At 53.2% G+C, this 21,940-nt stretch overlaps 8 protein-coding genes across 8 annotated transcripts; 4 read left to right on the plus strand and 4 right to left on the minus strand.

Annotated features, from left to right (window-relative positions):
- Window positions 1-1,357: 1,357 nt before the first annotated feature.
- Window positions 1,358-2,143, plus strand: AYL99_00612 (hypothetical protein; the record flags this gene model as incomplete). Its single annotated transcript, XM_018832128.1, has 1 exon — window positions 1,358-2,143. One exon carries the CDS (start codon window positions 1,358-1,360, stop codon window positions 2,141-2,143), a length of 786 nt encoding a protein of 261 aa, XP_018698007.1.
- A 1,313-nt stretch (window positions 2,144-3,456) lies between these two features.
- Window positions 3,457-4,859, plus strand: AYL99_00613 (hypothetical protein; the record flags this gene model as incomplete). The annotated part of the gene is made up of 2 exons (XM_018832129.1): window positions 3,457-3,995; window positions 4,121-4,859. 2 exons carry the CDS (start codon window positions 3,457-3,459, stop codon window positions 4,857-4,859), a joined length of 1,278 nt encoding a protein of 425 aa, XP_018698008.1.
- Window positions 4,860-5,426: 567 nt separating this feature from the next.
- Window positions 5,427-6,482, minus strand: AYL99_00614 (hypothetical protein; the record flags this gene model as incomplete). Its single annotated transcript, XM_018832130.1, has 1 exon — window positions 5,427-6,482. The coding sequence occupies one exon, from the start codon at window positions 6,480-6,482 to the stop codon at window positions 5,427-5,429; it is 1,056 nt and encodes a 351-aa protein (XP_018698009.1).
- A 266-nt stretch (window positions 6,483-6,748) lies between these two features.
- AYL99_00615 (hypothetical protein) lies at window positions 6,749-8,587 on the minus strand (the record flags this gene model as incomplete). The annotated part of the gene is made up of 1 exon (XM_018832131.1): window positions 6,749-8,587. One exon carries the CDS (start codon window positions 8,585-8,587, stop codon window positions 6,749-6,751), a length of 1,839 nt encoding a protein of 612 aa, XP_018698010.1.
- A 1,941-nt stretch (window positions 8,588-10,528) lies between these two features.
- AYL99_00616 (hypothetical protein) lies at window positions 10,529-10,968 on the minus strand (the record flags this gene model as incomplete). Its single annotated transcript, XM_018832132.1, has 2 exons — window positions 10,529-10,699; window positions 10,759-10,968. The coding sequence occupies 2 exons, from the start codon at window positions 10,966-10,968 to the stop codon at window positions 10,529-10,531; spliced, it is 381 nt and encodes a 126-aa protein (XP_018698011.1).
- Window positions 10,969-12,898: 1,930 nt separating this feature from the next.
- On the minus strand, window positions 12,899-13,471 carry AYL99_00617 (hypothetical protein; the record flags this gene model as incomplete). Its single annotated transcript, XM_018832133.1, has 1 exon — window positions 12,899-13,471. One exon carries the CDS (start codon window positions 13,469-13,471, stop codon window positions 12,899-12,901), a length of 573 nt encoding a protein of 190 aa, XP_018698012.1.
- Window positions 13,472-16,814: 3,343 nt separating this feature from the next.
- AYL99_00618 (hypothetical protein) lies at window positions 16,815-18,635 on the plus strand (the record flags this gene model as incomplete). The annotated part of the gene is made up of 2 exons (XM_018832134.1): window positions 16,815-16,999; window positions 17,075-18,635. 2 exons carry the CDS (start codon window positions 16,815-16,817, stop codon window positions 18,633-18,635), a joined length of 1,746 nt encoding a protein of 581 aa, XP_018698013.1.
- A 1,455-nt stretch (window positions 18,636-20,090) lies between these two features.
- On the plus strand, window positions 20,091-21,658 carry AYL99_00619 (hypothetical protein; the record flags this gene model as incomplete). The annotated part of the gene is made up of 6 exons (XM_018832135.1): window positions 20,091-20,195; window positions 20,249-20,323; window positions 20,381-20,616; window positions 20,676-21,120; window positions 21,191-21,475; window positions 21,551-21,658. 6 exons carry the CDS (start codon window positions 20,091-20,093, stop codon window positions 21,656-21,658), a joined length of 1,254 nt encoding a protein of 417 aa, XP_018698014.1.
- Window positions 21,659-21,940: the final 282 nt, after the last annotated feature.

A 21,940-nucleotide genomic window follows, 5' to 3' on the forward strand; every position in this document is an offset into this window, starting at 1 on the left:
TGACAGTGTTGCATTCGAGGGTTAAACGGGAGAAGATCGGAGGGGGATCAGATCATCTTGATAGATCTCAAGCATTTGTGTCGGCTCATTATGATGATATTCCACCGGCAGACTCAGATGGGAGCAGAAATACGAGGCGCGTGTCAAAGACATAAAAGTACCAATTTTTCAAGATCGAATCCCTGTTCTTCTTCCGTCTTCCTCCCAGCACAGTTGAGCATGGGCTGAGAAATAGATCCGCCCTCCCAACAACCAAAACGAAAAGTTGTATTTGCAAATCAAACTGTGACTCTTACCCATTGTTCTCCCCGTTCCTATTCAGGAGAGCTCCGGGCCATCATTACTGTATTCGTCCATGTGTGTGTCAGGGCTGCCCTACCTGGTTCCTTTTTCTGCATGCGCTCGACGCCGATTACGGTCGAGGCCCGGGATGGAACAACAGCAGCAACGAGAGCAACGTGTGCCAAGGGGTCACTATGCCCAGGGGTAAGCTGATATCATGGGGGAGGGGGGAGGATTGCTGTTCTATGCCCCTCGTATGTATGTATGTTTCCACAAAAGAGCTCTCAGATGGGCTTTATTGATGCTCTCTGTCCGCCTCCCTCCCCCACGGACGGGCTGCTGTGGATTCCTGGGGTTCGTTCCCACGTGGTCAAAAGCAAGGACTGGCCAAGGGAACCAACTACATAGGACAGATTACATCCGGCGGTGGGGAGGTCTAACTTATTACTTACTTACTTCTTTTCTGCAAGGGACCGCCACCAAGCACCGGCATGTGCCACAGGCACCCCAGCCAGCCAGTCAGTAAGCCAGCAAGCAAAAGGTCCCTCAGCAATCGAACAAGAGCAAGTAAGGATTAGAGAAGATAGACGAAGGGAGTGTATATAGCAAGAGGCACCCCAGGCAGGCTGACTAAGGCACTGACTGACTGAGTCTCTCTCTCTCTGTTCATCATTTCTCCCCAAATCGGTTGAATCCATCCATCATCCACTATTCATTAATTTTCCGTTGAGGCTCCATTCCATGCCCTCTTGCCCATTCCTTTTCCAACAACCCACCCCCCGTTTTTCTGTTCTTCGGGTGGTTTGTCCGATCGTCTAAACCGATAGAACTTTTCTACGGAGAGTTTCATCTTGACTAGAATACGACACGTTCAATAGGCTTTTCACTTGTCCTGCATCCAATAAAGAGGAGAGTCACCTCTGGAAGCAGAGGTGGTGCATTTCGGAGGCCGTGTCAACGTTTATCTCAAGCTGGCCCTCCCGATCACTGTTTAATTCTACCCTCGTTGAAGGTCCCCGCCTGTTGATTACTTCTTGTTCCCTCTTGTCCTCCTCGTTGCTGGCTCTAGCCCAACATGTCGGACAAAGACGCAGCCACCCCACGACTATTTCTCATACGTCACGGTAAGACTGCCTCTCCTCTTCCTCAACCACTCGCATCTTTCAAGCTTACGCCTACTGCCCCTCTAGGTGAAACGGAATGGTCTCGTAATGGGCGATTCACGGGCATTTCCGACATTCCCCTTCTCCCCGAAGGCGAGGAGAAGGTCCGCCAAACCGCCTCAGTGGTGTTTGGTCCTGGACGCTTGATCGACCCGAGCAAAGTCTCTCACATCATCTGCAGCCCGAGACAACGTGCCCAACGGACCCTGCAGCTCCTCCTGGACCAGATCACAGACCCCGGCACACGCACGGCGCTTACCGACAAGGTCAACACAACCGAAGACATCGCGGAATGGGGTTACGGCGACTACGAAGGCCTCTTCCTGCATCAGATCCAAGAACTTCGCAAATCTCGGGGCTTGGACCAGGATCGACCCTGGAATATCTGGCGGGACGGGTGCGAGGGACCAGGAGGCCACACGCCCGGCCAGGTCACAGAGCGACTTGACCAGTTGATTGCGCAGATCACCTCGATCCACCGGCAAGGGTTGCAGACGGGTGATCGGAAATGCGACGCTGTGGTAGTCGCGCATGGCCACATCCTCCGAGCCTTTGTAAAAAGGTGGCTGGGGCTTGACATGGCCACAAAGATGGAAATGATGCTGGAACCTGGTGGCGTCTGCGGGTTGAGTTACGCTCACCGAGACGTCGAGGCCCGGGCAGTCCTTGTAGGCATGAGTTTCCCGGGGCCTGCATGACCGCGTTTGACCCTTTGGGGCATCTCACTTGCTTGCAATGGGGAGGCAACAATCCTATTGCCCAGAGTGGCAGTTCGCCAGCACCCTCGTGGAATTACGGATCTCTCGCCTGTGCGAGACTCGTGGGCCGAGTAGGAATAGACCCTAGACGAATAGACGAATAGACTGTCGTGCTAGTAATGAATGACCCGGGTTGAGGATAGAGGATCTGGGCTAGAGACAAGGATTGTCACCCTTCTATCAACCCTAGCGAAGTCGCAGGAATAGCGAATATATCGATATCGATTCGTGTAACATGAGGGCAACTGACGTCATCCGCGATAAGAGAAATGTGCTTTATCGGCGCAAATATAGAAAAGCTTATCGCAGCTTCTCCAGACACGGCACCAACAACATCTCGCGCTTCGCACCTCGCCTATTGATGTTTGTGCCCTCTCCAGCCCTCCCCGTCGTCCACCTATTGGCTTGGCTGCCCATCTAATCACGAGGAGGGCTTCCTCAGCCTTGTTGGTCAGCAAATGTAGCGACGACTTCCCCCAGAACAAGCTGTCGTACCCGGTGTACTGCTGTTTACAAGCCTCAGTATTTCCTTATCACGCACAGGGTGGGAAGAATCGATGGGATGCTTAGAAGGTCCCCTCCCACACAACAAAAATGGCTTCTAGCTCGCCCGCCCCCAGGGTTAGCCGACTGCAGAGATAACGGCGTGGGATTGAGAGTCGGCGGGACACCACAGTGCCTACGAGCTAAGTTCGATCTGCATGAGGCCACGCTTCATTCGCCCAGTTTATCCGTTCTTCCCACAACCTTCTTGCACAGAGATAACAAAACACATCCCGATCTCTTCCCCCAGAAATGAAGACAAGAACCGAGCTACCACGGCCCTATTGCTTGTGTGGGTTGGCTTGCTTGCTTGTCGCCACTCCCCGGAGTGTCCAAAGCAAGGTACGGTACCGTGGGCATGGAGCTATCCACCTTTTTGAGCTGGAAGCTCTCCATCTCGCCGTCATGGTCTCCAACCCGCTCGCCTCCGGTGGGATTCGATACGTTCGAATGCGTCGCTCGTTCGCTCATCTTGCTGGGAACTCACCAATGCAGCAGCTCCTCCCGATGATGGGACCGACGTGGGTGCGAGGAGTGAGCTTGGAGCTCCGCGAGCGTGGCCTCAAAAGGCAGGTACCGTCCGCCTCCTCTGGTGCTGACTTTCCTGCCAGCACTTTTTTTCTTCCTGCTCGTGTGCTCGAGCAGAGAAAGCTCTTCTGCACCGTTGTCATACGTTTCGACAGACAAATCCTCCTCGGAATCTGTCCACCATGCGTTCTGTTGGTTTCCTCAAGCTGCTTGCTGCGGCAGCAGCCTTGGCTCCCATGTCGGCAGCTTCTCCCATCGAGCAGCGCAGTGACCTCGTCAAACGAGCTGCCCCGATCTCCCCCAAGGTCGTCATCATCAGCATGTTTGCCCCCGAAGCTGAGGTTTGGTACGGCATCAAGGAGTTCGACCTCCTCGCCCAGAACATCACCGTCTCGGGACTCTCGCCGCTGTTCCCAGAAGTCCACTGCACTGCCAAAGGCGACGTCTGCCAGGTGGTGACGGGCGAGTCGGAAATCAACGCCGCCTCGACCATCAGCGCCTTTGTGCACAGTCCCAAGTTCAACCTCACCAAGTCATACTTCATGGTCGCGGGCATTGCGGGCGTTAACCCCAAGGTGGCTACACTGGGGGCCGTGACTTTTGCCAAGTACGCGGTCCAGGTCGCGCTGCAATACGAGTTCGACATCAGAGATATACCCTCGAACTTCACGACCGGTTACATTCCGTTTGGCGTCGATGCACCGGATGACTATCCTGCAACGTAAGTTGGTTTTGAAAGAACAATAATCAAACTCCCCCCGAGAAGCGCCATGAGGATTCGAAAGAGGACGAGAGAAAAATAGAGAAAGACAGACGGCTAATCTATAAATTTTTGGTTCGGTACAGGATCTACGGCACCGAGGTGTTCGAAGTCAACGAAGCCCTCCGCGACGTGGCCATCAGCCTGGCCTCGGGCGCCAAGCTCAACGACAGCACGGCCAGCCAAGACTACCGGGCCAAGTACGCGGCCGAGAGCATCTACGCGGCGGGCGCGAAGGGACCGAGCGTGGTGGGTTGCGACGTGGCGACGTCGGACGTGTACTACTCGGGGACGCACCTGTCGGAGGCGTTCGAGAACACGACGACCATCTGGACGAACGGGTCGGGCGTGTACTGCACGACGGCGCAGGAGGATAACGCCAGCCTGGAAGCCATCATGCGCGCGGCGGCCACGAACCTGACTGACTTCTCGCGCGTCATCGTCATGCGCACCGCCTCCGACTTCGACCGCCCGCCCCCGAGCATCAGCCAGATCCAGAACCTGCTGTACGTCGACCAGGGCGGCTTCGAGCCCGCCATCCAGAACATCTACCTGGCCGGCGTGCGCGTGGTCGAGGGCATTCTGGACGGCTGGAACAGCACCTTCGCCAAGGGCGTCGCCCCCACCAACTACGTCGGCGACATCTTCGCCACCCTGGGCGGCACCCCGGACTTTGGCCAGCCCAGCGCCTTCATCACCAAGAAGAAGAAGAGAGACGTCGGCGCGCATGAGGCGGAATTCCGGGGCAATCTCAGGATGAAGAGGGCCGCTGAGAGCGCGAGACGTCGTCTGGCCGTGGCCGAGGCCATGGATGCCATGTCTTGATCACATCACATCACGTCACATCACATACTTTGTAATGATGATGATGACGATGACGATGACGATGATGAGCTCGCGTTGCCCAGGTGGTCAGTCACCTGTGTGCGTGCGTGCGACCGTGCGAACGAACATAGGAGAAGACTCGGCCTTGTGGAGCTGAGCGAGAAGAAGAAAAGCAACCGGCGGAAAAATAGCACAGATGGCAGACAGTTATGTATGTATGTATTAATTGCTACTAATTGTTACGGCTGTCATGGAGTGGTTCCAGCCTGTGTGTGTACTTAAGTACGTAGTTTCCGCGTTCCGATGCATGACAGGCGGGGAGCAGCAGTAGTTAGGATATGAGAAAGAAAAAGAAACTTCCTTCTTTAATCTATGCATGCATGCCATCCACCTATGGTTTTATTTCCATTCCAATGCAGTTCCAACTCATTGATGACCCGAAAAAACATCGATTCCCCGGGTATCATGATGGTTTCATCCCTTAAGACCAACATGGCCAGCGCTCCGTTGTGTCCCATCTAGTCGCTATGGTTTTTGAGGGGGAGAAGGGGGTGGAGGCTTTTTGGTTCACTTCTTTCCCTTGCCTTTAACCCCTCCTTTCGACCTGCCCGTCGTCTGCTTCTCCTTGTCATCGGCATGGTCCTTCGCGAACCCGCCCTTGACCAGACTCTCGCGCGCGACCTGGTTGATGAGCCGGAACCGGTCGGGTCCGAGTTTGACCCCGCCGTACCACCGGGTGACCACGACCATGCAGTTCCACACATCCATGAGCTGCATCAGATGCAGGAGGCGGCCGCCGGCCGCGGTCTCGCCGTCGTCGTCCGAGTCTTGGACCGTGATGACGGCGCCAGTCTGCCCGTTCGGAGACTGGATGCGCCAGGCGCTGATGTTGTGCGTGGCACTGGCGACCTTCTTGTTAGAGGCGAGCAGGTGGGACAGGGACGCCTGCGCCTCGGGCAGGGAGTGCACGGGGCAGGCGCGCGCAACGAACGTGGAGCGGTTGACCGTCAGGGGCTCGGACAGCGTCCAGTTCGGTGGAGGGGTATCTGCGGCGGAGGAGGTAGCTGTGGCGGCGTTAGAGGGTACGTCCATCGCGGCGGCGGCGGAGGAGGAGGAGGAGGAGTAGGGCTCGTAGCCATCGTGGTGCGTGTGCGAGGATGAGGAGGCAGCAGACCTATGCGCGTGCGGAGGGCTTTGCTCGACGACGGCCGGAGGCGGCGCAGCTGAACCGTGTTCGCCCTCATGGTGCCTTTGGGAGAGCAGAGGACCAGCCTCCTCGGCCAAGTCGAACAGACACACCTGGCCCTCGATCCACACCCGTGCCAGCACGTCACGGAGGATGTGGACGGCGACCTCCCCTTCCCCTTTCCGCCCACTGTCGCCCGTCGACTGTGTTTTTAAGATCTCAGGAGGCACATCAGGGTACTCCACAGGGAAGGAGATGAGCAAGGAGAGCTCAGAGCCCGGGATGCGGAGGACCCCGGTGACAGAAGGGCCGGTAGGTGATTGAAGGACAATGGTATCCGAGCCGTAAATGGAGTTCAAGGCTTCGACCTCGTCGGCAAGAGCGACATTGGTGCTCGCAATGCCATGGCCAGTGTGATTGCCATCTCCCGAAGGCATGAGTTGGAGGAAGAAAGGGACAAGAAAATCGAGCAGTGACTGAGTGAGGAGATTGGGAAACGATTTCGGGAAAGTTGCCTCTCCGTGTTTAATATAAAGCGGATCGGAGAAACGGTGGCGCCGACATGGATCGAAGCCGGTCAGACCTTATTCAGCCTCGTCCAGCCGCCGTAAGCATTTTGCCAGTGCAGTCATCACCCAGGTCATCAATGGCCTGAAAGAACTGATCTGCAGAATCCAAACCCATGTCCGCCATTCACTCCGTATCAAGCAACAAGATTAATCTCCTTATTGACATCTCCAGTGCTATCCTTTCCCCGTCCCATCTTTGACTTTCGTCTAACCTCCTTCCATGAGCTATTCAACTCGGCTCTTATGGCGCCACTGGGATAATTGATGGGAGACTCTGCTCCTTTAAAGATGAAGATGTCATAGACGCTTGCGCCCACAAGCCCACCAACCATCGTAGCGATCCAAGGCCCCCAAATCCACCACGCGTCCTCTCGGGTGAAGACATGGCCGCCAGAACCCGCGATCGCAGTCACCAGACGAGGCCCAAAGTCCCGCGCAGGGTTGAGAGCGGGGCCGGTGTTGTAGGAGAACGCCATCGAGAGAACGATGACCATGAGGGCGATGATGAACGCATGCATGCCTGCTCCCGGCGGTGCATTGTCGTCGTCCCCTAATGCAAGGACGGACCCGGTTGCGATGGCCGTGGCAACAAGCTCATTAAAAAAAGCAGCGGCATTACTCAATCCCCCACGGGGTTGTGTGTAGAATGCAGGGCCAACGCGAGCAATGTTTGAGGCCGCGTATTCGTTGATAGCTTCACTGTAGAGGCCAAACACGAGCGCCGAGGCGGCGATACTGCCCAGAAACTGGGCCGCAACATATTTCCAGCATTGACTCCATGGGAAGCCACGAAAGATGCAAAGGACGACTGAAATGGTGGGATTCAGATGCGCACCGGAGACACCGCCTGCAATGTAGATTCCCATCATCACGCCAAAACCCCACGCCATGTATGCTGTAAGGAGACTTCCATAGTCGCTACCCGCTGTCATGTGAACGATGGAACCTGAAAGTCCGAGCGTCATGAAGACCAGGGTGCCGAGAAATTCCGCGAACGGCTTTCGACACCTGTATCGTATAGGCCCCCAGGCATTGTAAAATCGTGGTCGATAAGGATAATCCACTTGCGAGAGACGTTCTACCAAGGTGTCGCCTGAGGGATGATATTCTTCCCAGTCAATGTTCGGCCGACACTGTCGCAAGCCACTTTCGAACTCGGCTGTATCTGCCAATTCTTGCAGCCGTTGCCGTGCCGATTCGATGGCGGACTCACTCCTCACCGCCCGCTCCAGTTCGTGACCAACGACCAAGTCTTGCGTCCGATCGATGGAGGAATCACGGGCCGTCGAGCCGCTCGAAGACGTCTTTGCGCGGGTATCGGACCTTTGAGTGTCCTTACTCCTTCCCTGCCCCTCTCTAGATGATGAGTGGGCCTTGTCGTGTGCACTGATATTCTCAGCAAGCAGCTCGCGTTCTTTGCGCCGTGTTTCTGCGCTGAGAATTCCGGGTTCTTGAACCGTGTTATACGGGACGATTGGATCGCTAAGATATGACGAGACATTGGCCGTGGTTGCCCGGCGCATCAGGTCTGCGCCCCGAGTGGATGTTCGAGTATCAGCACTTTCCCGGGAGAGATAGTCATGTTCCTGCTCTCTATGTCTGATAGGGTCGGCTTCCATATGCGAGGCTGATGGTAGTTCAGCTGATGATTGTTGCTGCGCCGGTTCGCGAGCATGCTGCCGGGTCGGGGTTGTTCCATGTGCAGAGTCCCCCTCTGGCGTCGTGTTTGGAGGCCGCATCCCTCGACGCTTGACCCGGGGCAAAGGTGCCGCCAACCCCCAGATCGGCTCGTCGAGTGGCTGTCCATATTCGGGACAGGACTCTTGATATTCGTGACTGACGAAGCTCCGCTGCTCTCGGGAAGGACGGCTAACTCTAGGACCTGCGAGAGAAAAAGGAACCGATTCGCGGGTGGGTACAGTTCTTATTCTTCTCGCATTACTGGTGCGGAGTGAAGGGAGATCTCGCGACATGGCGTTCAATGAGGTCGAATGATACCGGGACCAAAAAGGAAACACGAACACCAAAGCATAGTATAGACTGCTAAGAGAGACAAAAGATGGAGATTAGTCCAAGAGAGATCGAATAAGAAATAATAACTCACTGGCCCGGGTCAGAGATCAGCAGCGAGGCACCACGTGGAGTAGTTGGTCAGGAACGCTCAGAATGAAGCTCCTTCCTTCCAGTGACGACGGGGTTACGAGGTCCAATGGACCGTCAAAAGGTCAAAAGGGGTGCGTGCAGTAACGATCATCAAGTCACTGGCCATTAAGCGAGAATGTGGAGAGGGATTGAGAGTTTTCCGTTGTTGGTCCATAGAGACAAGGAGGATACAGGCGGGAAGTAGAACGACGGTGACGAAGGAGCACCGAGCAACGTCATTGTGAGCGCAGATCAGGTGGATCGGCGAACCATAGCCGTCCACAAGAAACAAGTCTGACTTATGGCAATAGTGTACTAGGTATAATTATAATGAACGACGGGATGGAAAGGGTGATGGTTTGATGGGTTGATGAAGGTAAAAGCGAAGAGTAAGTGACGACTCGGCCAAACTGCGCCGTCAAGTTCTTTGTCCATTTACACACATCAGCTGCCTGCGGTTGCTTCTCCAACCAAGCGTAATCTTGCAACCCTCAACCAAGAGACAGAAGACACCTACTACAGACACCTCATCGTGACGGACGGGTGCGAACGAACCTACCTCTCTCTCTCAGACGTGACCTTCGAGGTTGCCGCCGTTGTCGGGAAATCAGGTGCAAGGCCTCCCAGAATTTGCCGGCCGTCAACCCATCGCTGACCTGCTCCGTTGCTTCGTTTCAAAGTCTTGAATAAGATATCTCTTCTCACTCTTCCCATCCTGCTTGAACAGGGCCGTTCAGAATCATACTTCGATATGAAGCGTATTCGTGTAGTCAATGAAAAGCCTGACTTCTGCGTGGAAGAGCGGGGCGATGGACAGATTGCAGAGGGCCGGGCTACTCATAAGTAACAGTTTCGACAGATACTGAGAAAAGGCAGTGCTTAAAAAGAGCCAAAGGAGATGTTCCGTTGCCACGCTGCGGGACAATCTGACAATGACTGAGGCCGCGGCGGGTCTGGAGGGTTCTCTCGGATCGTTGTCTCACATTGTACGAGGTAGCCATGTGACCACGCCATTATTGAAGACATCACTTACCCATTCTTTCGTGGAGATTAGAAATCCACGTGAAACCGATGGATGTGTCATGCCCCGGAGCCATGAAAAGTGACTGCGATGGCAGATTGCAATCAACAGTGATTCACTCAAAATCCGCAAATGTAAGATCCACATGGAAGCAGAACTGCATATGGACTCGTAGATACACATCCCGTCGGAATTTTTCCTCCCTCTTCCCTTTCCGGCCTACCATGAACTTCAGCAAACCCAACAACAGGGTGTGTTTTCACCCTTTGCCCCTTTCTTTCCCCCTTGTAGTTCCGGCCCAAGTATCGGACTAGCGGTCGTCGTCGTCGTCGTCGTCGTCGTCGCCTCTTCCGGGCCAAACAAGCCCCACTCCAGAGGAAGAATATGACTAGATAGCTAGTCAGTTAGCTGGGTGATGCAAACGCCTCGCATATCGTGCGCTGGCGCCGATCAATTTCACTCAGGCGGGCCGCAAGGCCAGAACTCCAAAAGTCGAGGCTTGGGGGGCATCCACAGCAGCCCTTCAGGCATCTGTTGTGGCGCTCGATCATGATCCCGCCGAGTGAGTGGTGCGGCTGCTTGCGTAGGGAAAGATGAACACGATGTTGATGGAGGGATGGGCTTCACAGTAGCCTCTACCACGACAAAATTAAGTGATTGACCGTCCCGGGACTGACTCACCATCACTCTCATCCTCAGAATCAAGACCTGCGGGCTATCCGCCTTGCCAGGACAGGGCATTGCCATCTCTTCACAATATACGGTTGGTCCCGAGGATGGACTCCCTGGCATGGACAGCAGCGGTCCTGAAGCTCGTAAGCTTCTTCGGATCAATGAATTTGGGCTCGTTTTCGAGAATTATAGGGTTCCTTGCGTGAATATGATAAAATATAGCGTACATGGCTCTCTTGACAAACAATGCCTGTTAGCCACGCTCAACTGTATCACTTTACCAGGCCGCGAATTTCCAAAGGTACGTACGATCTTGACGTTAGCCTTGACGTTTTTGTACGATCTCTCCTTCAAAGCGCGCTCGGTAGTCCACATGAAGGGAATCGGTATGGCCGCGTCGCAATGTGCCGCATACGCCATAAAACTTGGAATTGCGCTGAGTCGAGGAAAATTCGACAGGACTGCGTCAACAAGCTCTGAGGCGGTGTCGGCGTTGTTATAAGATACCTGGGTAGACATCTGTCTTGCCGTAGACCACGTCTCAACTGCTGCACTCTAGTAAAAGAGAGGCACTATTGAGGTATGGAGAGTATAAAGGCATTGATGATATACAAGGCGGAGAAGAAGAATATTTGGAAGAGCTTCGTCGGATATCTCTGGAACTATCTCGACTGCACATCGAAGCGAGTCCGGAAGCTTGGTTCGCCATTTCGATATTTGGTCATCGAGGGTGTAGATTGCCTCAAGCCTTTCGCTGATGCTGGCTTCAGGAGATTTGACTAGAGCAATAACCTCACTCCTTGAGTACACAATTAGCATGGGTAGGATCTCGCGTCTCAGGGCCGTCATCGAGAGCATAATCTCACCAAAACGTCAACACTTTGATTAGATCGCCGAATATGCCACCATTGCTGTCTCCAGACTTCAAACAGACTCTGGGATTGGTCGCAGTGCCAGCATTTCAATCCTCCTCGGTCCACGGCAATTTGAGTTTCAGGGTATTCTCAGCAGATGCCCACACGGCACCTGTTTCGATAGCATGACAATGCATGAGATAGTAAGCCCAGAACCAACAGCGACGTATTTCTGACTGCCACAGGTCTTCTCTGCCCGGTCTATCCGTTCCCAGGCCGAGGAGATGGGCGATCTGAGCGGCGTTGCCTGCCATTTCGTCAGTCGAGATAAGCCAGGGCGCGACGCGGGCGTGTTGCTGGACCTTTGTGGATGACAGATCTCCGCCATGAGCCATGGCTGTACCACAAAAGCGCAAAGGTTCATAAACGTCACGACGTGCTCGTCGGTAGGGTGCTCTACCTCCTGAAACGCAAGTTTGCCTGCCTGATCTGCCCACTCTGTACTGAAATCGTGGTTGCAAAGCACTGATTGACCGCCAGAGTTTCGGTGGAAGCTGGAGATCAAAGATCAGAGGTATCCGCGCAATGACGAAAAAGACACGCTTTTCTCACTTTAAATCCCAAGCGCACACACTTAGGACGACATGATGACGAGCTGTACGGGATGCTATTGCTTCAGTGAACAGCCCCCTATGCAGCAAAAGCGAGGCATCGTACACATTGGCGTAATAGACGTCGACGAGGTACATGATCAGGGTCACAGGAATGCCGACATAGAAACTTTGGGCCGGAAGACTTGGTCTCGCGGCAGACGTATGCCATGGTGGTGTCGGTGCTTTTGCTCCATTCTGAGTGTTAGACTCGAGGGTTCTTCTCGTTTTGGGGTTGGATGAGGACGTCGACGAGGGCAGGCTGTCCGTGCTCAACGGAAGCTGTGTTCCTTTCGAGCCCCATCGACCATCAGCCGCTTTGTATAGACATTGATTATTCGACCTCGAGCATCTCCAACGACTCGGCTTTTCCCCCGAGCAGCGAACCTATTAAAAAAGGTCAGCTCAGAAGAGATTGCGGCATGGTGTTGATCTCTTTGACCTTTGGTTCTTGCATCGGCTGCAGGGTTTCCTGGGACGACGTGCTACAGCCAGCATGAGTTGTGTCGTATGAAGATGGCTCTCTTCTGTTGAGTCTTTGACAAAGATCGACTTGCGAAGGACCCGTGGTGTCCTTCACAGAAAGAGCTGGACGGTGAGCATTTGAATCCTGGAGAACACTGTCATCAGAAAATAGAGCACAGAGAAGTGGGTGTTCGAGAAATCACTTGCCCTGTGTCTGTGCCTGTGCCTACGCCCGCGCCTTCACGTCTCGGGCGCCCGCTGCTGCTGGCCACCTCCTCGGCTCGATGTGTAAGAGCATCATCTAGTCTCCAGCCACAACGAAGAGCACGGTCCGATTGAGCAAAGACAATGGTTGGCTTGGACAAAACATTAGGACAGGGAACGATCCATGTCACAAGTGTCGAGGTGGCTCTACATAAACCGAGCATGAGACTCGGTGAAATGCCTTAGATTGCCCCACGCCAGGACTGGCAACGCATCTCAATCATCATTGCCGCTCCTTGGAATGTCTTTGCCTCCTTCTCCCAGTTCCTCGTGAAGTCGTTCTCCGGCCGCAAGCACTGGCTGGCAGTCCTGCAAGACAAACAACATCCTCGTCCACTCTGTCTTGCTGGGATTTCTCCACGCGTGATTTGTACCCCGCTGCACGGCAATGTCTCCACGCTTCAAAACAGTCACGCTGCCATCGTCTAACTCCATCTCAACAGTGCCTTCCAACACCACTCCATAGTCTAGGCTTTGTGTGCGATGCATCAATGGAGTGCCTCCCGGACCAAAATCAACAATCCGACAGACTGTACCGCCTTTCTTAACGAGCCCGAGCTTACGACTGGACATGGTCGCCTTGTGTGCTTCGATGTCGGCATCGTCGTTCAGCGAGGCTGGAAACGACGAAGTGGTATATACCACGTTGAAACCAACAGCCCTTTCAGGGAACCAATCCCACTGGTTCTGAGATGAAGAGTGGAGTGTTGCTTTGCCAGAGGAGTTGTGGGTTGTTATGTGGATGGTAGGATTGGGGAGAGCAGAGGGAAGCGGTTCAGTAGAGGCCATTGTGACTGTCGAAGGCGTGGCGCTGGGTTTGTGAGCAAGGCTGCTGGAGTGAAATAAAAAGAGGGTTAAAGGAAGAAGGTCAGCAGATGATTGATATCCCAAGATAATTTCATGTTTGTCCCAAACCTCGGTTCTAAGGGTATGCGGATTACCTCGTCATCGTCTGTTGTTATTCGTGGACAAAGGCTGGCTCGCTGCCCCGAAGAAGTTTACTCTTGAGGAGTTGCTGCATGCTCGGTAAAAGCATTGCTGTCCTACGAAACCAGAAGGGTCGGAAAATTGTAGGATTGGCGGACAGAGCACATAGGAGTAGACCTTGCGGATGCACACTTGTACGTCACCAGCAAGCAGTGTCCGACTCACCCATGGTTTCCAAGTCGATATGATCTGTTCTTCACTTCCACCGTGATCAACGACATGGCTCAGGCTTCGATCATCCATCAGCACGGAAATTATTGTTTCAGAGTGTGTGGAAATTCTGATTCTTCGTGCACAACTCCTTTCCCTCTCGGCTATCTGTAAGGTGGCAGTTGACCCAGAAAGAGGCTGTGCTCTCCTTCGCCCCCAGGTGGTGCCCAAGAAGAATCTCAATTGAGTAGCAAGCAGGAGAAATGAGACTGAGTGCCAATTTGGCATGTGGAGTACCGATTTGCAGTCACGGTTCCTGGGCGCGGTCCACGGTAGAGAGAAGCGTGGCCGACATCTCGAATATGTAAGCAGTTTCACGCTTGTTTCGTCCGAGAAAATTGGAGCTGGATGACAAGTAGGAGAAGAAAAACCCTTCAAAAATCCCGGGGTGGTTACCTATTTCAGGGGAGCACTTCCGACCGTTGTCTGATTAGGTGGTTCTGGTGGACGCCATTACCACACTGGGGGCTTTTTTTCCATGCTGGATGTTGGTAAATGAGAAGGGGAGTCCTTCACACCTGGTTCCATTTGAGGGAAAAAAATAGGTGAGAGAGAAAAGTCGAGCCGTACCATCAATCCTTCACTTGTGCACCAAATCCTCCTTTTGTCATCCGGAACTCGCATAATCATTATTCCGCGCCAGGCATTTGAGCGCTCTTTCAGTCCTCCCCAAAGCGACACGTATGACCAAAATATGCTGAAGGAATAAACCAGCAAACCTTGGCGACTGCCATTCCTCGTAGGTGGATATATGTAGTTCCATGTGGTTGGAATATACCGACTAAATGGTTGACGTGATATCGGTGGGCAGGGGCAGCCTAGTCAAACAAGATAATGATGACAAGATGAAGGAGGATAAGATTACCAGGTATCTCGTGCAGTAAGAAGCGGGTGGCAAGCTAGCTACCAAGATAGGATATGAAGAAGTGATTTGACCGGAGGCCATATTCATGCCCTACGCCCTGCTCCTTTCTTGTTGGCAGTGGCTGTTGACAAAGTGCAATGCCGCATACCTACTTGGGTACAGTGCACAGCCACAAGAATAGCAGCACGCACAATTGGATGGATATAGCTGGAGATTCTCCGGCCGGTGAGATGCAGCACTGACAAAGTCCAAGGGAGCAGACGGTCTGGATACGGATCAGAATACGCCCGGAGATGGACGGCTTGGGAAGGAGCAATGTATCCAGGGTTGGAATGACGGAGATGATGACATGAGTTCGGGGGTGCTTTAGGTACCTCGGTACGTAGGGAGTACATGGAGAGGGTGGTGGTGGCGACGAGGACATATGGATGCTTGATGCATAACAGGGGCTGAGAGGGATGCGGCCTGCATTATTTCGACCAGGGCCCATGTTTTGGCCTCCCGCGTAAATGCACGATGGCGGCAAATCCGAGGGTTGATCTCTGACGCAAAGGTTAGAGGGCAAGAAGTGCTAAAGAAAGCTGAAGGAAAAGGTACTTTTGTAGTGCTACCGGATGTCTGTCGCCACCACGACTACCACCACCAACACCACCACCAGCATCACGGAGCAAACTACCGTGAAGGTTACACAAGTAGATAGATGACTTGGCGATGGTTGAACCGTGGCGAGCATGAAGCTTACAATCTTCTACCTCCCAAGTCACTGCCATAGCCACAAACCACTTACTTCAAAGGAACTGTACTTTCGGCTCCGGATTGGATGATCGCCTCTACCACTCACTCCCACCCACCCTCTCAATTCGTCGGTCCTCACCTTCTCACGCACACGCACACTTTTTCCCTCACTCTTCCCCGCGTCTCTCTATCCTTCTCTCCCTCTCTATCTTAAGGATTCTAACACGTCCACTTCCCTTTCTCTTCCCAGGCAACCCGAAATTGAATCGAGCGTTCGGTTTTGAGAAGTCGGGAAAACTCCACCTTGCCTCGACTTACTTTGTTCCACCTGTGGTGCTTGACCCAAGCTGTCGTCGCAGGTCCCATTGGTCCTCTGATCCCTCGACCCTCTGTCGGCCCCTACTCCTCCTGCTCCTCCTGACCTCCGACCTCTGATTTCTGATCTCTACTCGGTACCCCGACCCTGCTCAGGAAGAAAAAGGACAAACTGGGAGGTCGGGATCGTTCGTCAGGTTCATGACTCGACGCCCACGAGGCCCCCACTATCTTTGGGCTTGCTGGGATCGTTCAGGCACGCCTCCCACCACCCCAGACCTCCAAGTGAAGAACCAGAAGGGCTAGACGCTGACCCTTGATCCAGTCAAAGCAGACTCTTTCGTTTAAGCCTACCACATCATCAACTCGCCGCGACCGCCCACTGGCACTATGTCCTCATCCTGAAGTCTTCGAGAACATCCATGCAAGCCAAGAGACCCTCCACTACCCACCATCCCACCGCTACCGCCGACCAGAATCACTAAGCTAATCCCGATTTCCAGGCGGCCAAGTAGTTTAAAAAGGACAAAGAACGGACAAACAGCCTCGGGCGGATAGCCAACCCCTTGTGAACTTTCAGGCATTCATCAAGGCAGCTGGCACGTTTAAACTTTTTTAACTACTCGCTTGCTTCGAATTCCTGTCCTTGTGGGCTGTTGGCTGGAACTCAACCTCGCCTCTCTGCCGACCTCAACTCTTGCGCCTCAACTTCATTGCTGGTCCTCATTCGGGATCCCAGCCTCACCTTCAGTCCATATATTTCTCCGGTCTCACGACTCGACGTATATCTGGCACTCCTAGATATCTGCTGGGTGGTCCTCTGTCCATCAGCCTTCATACGCGTCGCAAATTTCGGCCAACCACCGTTTCCGCCCGCACCGCCCCCCTTCGACCACCGTCAACCGGAGACATCCCTATCATCCCACAATGCCTTGTCCATCATATCACTTGATATAACGCACTGGTTATTATCACCCATTCCACCACACCTCCCTTGCCTGTTAAAATCCACTTTGCGCCATGGCTTCTGCCGACGGCTCGCCTGTAGATCGCAAAAGCAAGATCGCGAAGCGTTCATCCAACTCATATACCTCGGAAGAGTGGCGGATGCATCGACCTTTAATAACCCAGTTATACTTCGAGGAAGGCCGAACTCTCAAGGATGTGGCCGAATACTTGAAAAGAGAATATGATTTTGTACCTACGTACGTATCATTTCTGCTTGTTTTATCTTTGTCCTGTTTTCTTACCATTCATTACTGATCCTTCCTGTTCCAAAGTGAGCGCATGTATAAAAGCCGACTCCATACATGGGGTCTGGATAAGAAAAAGAAGGAGCACGAGATGCTCGACTTAGTTCGCCAAGGCCTGCAACAAAAGGGCGACGACAAGCAAAAGGTCTTCTTGGTAAGAGGAAGGCAAGTTACCCTAGCCGACGCCTTGCACTACTTCAATCGCAAGGGTATCAAAGACCCCTCGAGCCTTTTGGAGCCTCAAAGATCAGTATCCGGCGACCTATCATCTCCCGAGGATGCTGACGTCAAAACGCCTCTGTCATCCAACGATGACATGCTCAACACGGCCCAAGATGCATCTGATTTCGAAATGACAAGAAGTCCCATGGAAATGGGCGACCAAGAAAAGCCCGCCATAGCCTTGAGACTAAGGACTTCCGACGTTGCCGCCGATCGCCTTGCTATTCTACAGGAAGCCTTGAACATACCCGAGCTCCCGCCAATGCCACCATTCCGGACGCTTTCTGTCGAATCATCAGTCGCGCAGGTCACGGTTTCGGCTGAAGACCAACGATATCAAGATGTCATCTTTCAAAATATGCAGAACCACTACATGAACTTGTTTACGACGCGGAATTTGTCCATCCGCAACACTACCGGTACGTGGACTGCTACCTCGGACGACGCCCTGGCCGACAGGTTCTACTATTCCATGTACCACGGCTATTCGTTTCTCTGGAACGGACAGCGGGATCGGGCATTTGACAATTTTTACAAAGCGTTTGCACTCATTGAAGGCCTGCTGAAGGACGATCACGTTGGCTTCATGATTTACATCTTTGACCTGATTATCCGACATGATGGAACTGGATATGAGGAACCGTTACTCATGCTTTTGCGACACTTGGCCGACATGGCCAAAACCGTTTTCGAATCTGAAGAACATCCGATCTATATTATTGCCACGCACATGCACGACGCCACGATGTCACGGGCTTGGTTGGCCGAGTCCACCTTACGTCGACTGCTCGATTTCTTCCAAGATAGCATAGGCTACTTCCACCCCGAAACGATCGCCTTACTACAGACCTTCGCAAGTAGTCTTCTGAACCGAGAACATTTCGCTGAAGCCGCCGTGAGATTCCAGCAGTTGGTCGATGCTTTCGAAACCACCGTGAACAAACGCTGCTACGAGGCTTGCTATGCTCTGCGGTCTACTTCCGAGGCCTTTTTCCACATGGAAGAATACACGCGGGCACTCCAAGCCATCAAGGCGGCGCTGGAGCGGTCACAGACTTTGCCACGGCCTGAGGAACGTGAGATCTATGTTCGATGTTTGCGAGGGTTGGCCGAGATCTCGAATCGGCTGGGTCGGAAGGAGGAAGCTAACGAAACCATGCAACACGTGGTGGATATCTGTCGGGATGCATTTGGACCTGAGCATCCATTCACGAATCGTGCTAGGATGCATCTCAAAACAATTTTAAAAGGCGACGCAACCAGCGATTCTGCAATCCCACCGATGGTGTACAGGTTAGGTCGAGGGGGAAGCGCCGCCAAATATATCTGGATTTCTCGGACAAGTCCTACTCGACTGCAGGCTTAAAAGCGACCATGACTGACCAAAGACAACCAAAACAAAAACAAAACAAAAGATCACGACTGTTACGAAGTTTCACGACGGGTTTGATTGGAGGTGGAAAGTTTTTTTCCCGCGCCTTTTCACAGGTTTTACATACCCTTGTATCGTTGGATGGTTTTTGGGAAGAGAGTGATGTCCCCAGTTGGGGCCCATGAGGCATTGGAGTGTTCGCAGCACACGAGTGAGTACATGTTTTCGACAAGAAAAGATTTGCTTCGGCCTGTTACCTAGCTTGGATGCTTTGGCGGTGTCACGGCTATATGTTTCTTCGTGGGGTGGCTTATGGTGCATATGCGCGGCCGTTGAAAGTTTGTTATGCTTGGGTGGGTGCGATGGGTCAACGCGTGCATTTCGGAGTTCTTTGGGCCCGGACATGCGATCTCGCGTTGATTGCGTACGACATCCAGGAGGAGTATTCTTTGGAAAGATCAGCATTGGAGTACGGAGCTACTCGTACCGAGTGCTACTTGCAGAGTTGTGAAGCGCAGAGCCACCAGACGTATGGGAAAAGGGGGACGCCTATCTTGGTCGACACCACCATCACTACCACCATCAGACAGAACAGAATGGGCGGTCTGGTGAGACATCGGACTGCAGTGGCGGGAATTGCGAACGGTCCGTCCTCGAAGGCTATATTTCGAGCCCGGGCCTAAAGCGAGATACTTTGGGGGCTGGTTACAGCATTGTGCGTTGTGGAGGTGGTCGCACGACTCGCACGGGACTTTAGGCGACCCGGAATTAGCAGCAAGGTGCAGCAGCTTGGCCGCTCGTGGATCTCAAAAGGATTTAGTGGCCGTGGGAAACTTCCGGGGGCAGCCTCAAGTGCGTCTGTGCCTCGTGCCTGGGTTTGCACCCCTGTCCGTGGACTCCTGAACCCCCAAGTTGGCGCCCGGAGCACCAATGCATACGTATTCCTTCTGCGGCTAGCAAGTGTCTTTCATTCCGCAGTTAGGTGGACAGCAATCCTGACCTTCTCTTTCCGCCTCTGTCTTGTCCGATTGTGCACATCGGAGTCATTTCCCTTCACCTGCGAGTCCTCCATATCGTGACAGAAAGCTAACGCGGACGAAAGACGATGAGCGAGGAGTCGCGTTTCAGGAGGTTTTATATCCAGGACGGAGTCCCGTGTGGCCTGCGTGGCCGTTGGCACCCCTCCACATTTAGGTTGTGTCCCGCTAGTTAAGGAACCATTGAAGCCCCTCTTCAGCCACCCTAATCATCGTACAACGACGAGGACACCACCCGGCACTCGGCTTCGGATTTTTGTGCGCCGTGTTGTTTATTGACTACAATTTCGCTCTCACCGCGATTTCTTTACAGACGCAAGAACGGTATATTATTGTAAGCGCAGCTTGCGTTGGTGACAGAAGATACGCTCTCAACCACTCTCTAATCGATTCCATACCCAATCTGCCCGCCATGGTGTCCGCAGCCGAAAAATACTACATCAAAGATGCGATCACGAAATCAGCCATCCACCACGAGTCATTCCAGAAACTGTGGGAAACGAAATGGAAGGGCCCTGTACGTGGAAGTTCTCAGAAAGCCTGTCCTTAACACTGACCCATTGTCGACAGTGCGCAATGGGAGTCTATCCATTCATGTTCGGCAGCATCAAGGACTTTGAGCCGATCGCGGAGGAGATCATCAAGGTGCCCCTTTACAACTCCCTCCCCCCTACCGAACCCTTCCGCTGAGACCTTCTGCAGAAAGGCTTGAAGGAGCCGTTCGACTGGGACGAGTATGCGCAGATATATTTCCCCAAGGCCGAAGAACTCAGCAAGATCGCTGAAGAGGCGGAGAAGGCGGGCGAGACTGAGAAGGCCTCAGAGTATTACCTGCGGAGCTCGGCCGTCTACCGTATCTCGCGCTTCCCTACACCTCGGTCAGAGAAACAGAAATATGCCTGGAAGGTTGGAAAAGAGATGTTCTACAAGGGCGCAGCGTCAGTAATGTCTGTAAACGCGCGGTTCGATCCCAACAACTGACTGAGGAAGAAAACAGTATGTTAGAGCACCCTATCAAAGAGGTTCGGATACCTCACAAGCATGCCGTTCAAGGAGAGGGGGATGTCGTCCCCGTCAACCTTCTCGTTCCTCCGGGTGCCTCTGCGGAGTCTCCTGCTCCATGTGTCCTCATTATCACCGGACTAGATGGTTACCGAACCGAATTGGCAGTGTGGCAGGAGGGCTTCCTTCAAAAAGGAGTGGCTACGATCGTCGCCGAGATCCCAGGGACTGGCGATTCTCCGGCCCTTCGTCAGGATCCCACAAGCCCTGACCGTCAATGGTCCAGCGTCCTCGACTGGATCGACACACAAAAGGAAATCGACAACAAGAAGATCATTGTCTGGGGCTTCTCGACTGGTGGCTACTACTCGCTTAGAGTAGCCCACACCCACCATGACCGAATCTTCGCCAGCATCAGCTTAGGTGGCGGATGCCATCACGTAAGTTTATTTTCTGTCGATATGGTGCTAGCCGCAGTCAAGAATTCCGCGAGGTTAACTTGGGTCTCAGATGTTTGATAGGGAGTGGCTTGAGAACGTGCATAATCTCGAGTATCCTTTCGATCTCTCCAGCACCCTGACGTACAAATTTGGCTATCCCGACCTGGAATCTTTCATCCAAGACGCTGGCAAATTCTCGCTGTTGAATGACGGCACTCTAGAAAAACCCTGCACCAAGGTATTACTAGTCAACGGCAACGATGATGAAATCTTTCCGATCGATGACCTGTTTGTGGCACTGGAACACGGCAACCCAAAGTTGGCCAGAATGGTCAAGGGCAAAAAACATATGGGAGTAAGAGTCCAACAACCCTGTCGCAACCTCCCAAGGGGAGTGCTTTGACTGCTGGAAGCTAACGCTTGCAAATAGGAACCGGACAGCTTCTTCATCATCTTGAAATGGATATATGGACTGCTCGGTCTGCAAGGTAACATCATGGACCAGATGAAACTGTTGCCCTCGCGCACGAAGTATTAGCGAAAACGGCTGGGAATCATCGCGCGGTCATTCTGTCTTCTTGTGTTTACCTTCTGGCGCAGAATGTAATGCAGCCAGCTCATGATGTCAGCGTTTAGATGTGTCGAGGAAGGCATGGAACAGCAGAGATGCGGAGTACAGTGAAAAGCAGTGTGTAGAATCCTAGAATATCGGGTACTCTTTGAATTCGTGACAGCGGTCGGCTACGTCTCTTAAGCTAGAACCGTTGGCTGAACTATCTGGCTGGGTTAGCATGTCCGGCTCGATCTCTCGATTAGGACC

This window comes from Fonsecaea erecta, assembly GCF_001651985.1.
Source record: "Fonsecaea erecta strain CBS 125763 chromosome Unknown Scaff1, whole genome shotgun sequence".
Taxonomy (NCBI): Eukaryota; Fungi; Ascomycota; class Eurotiomycetes; order Chaetothyriales; family Herpotrichiellaceae; genus Fonsecaea; species Fonsecaea erecta.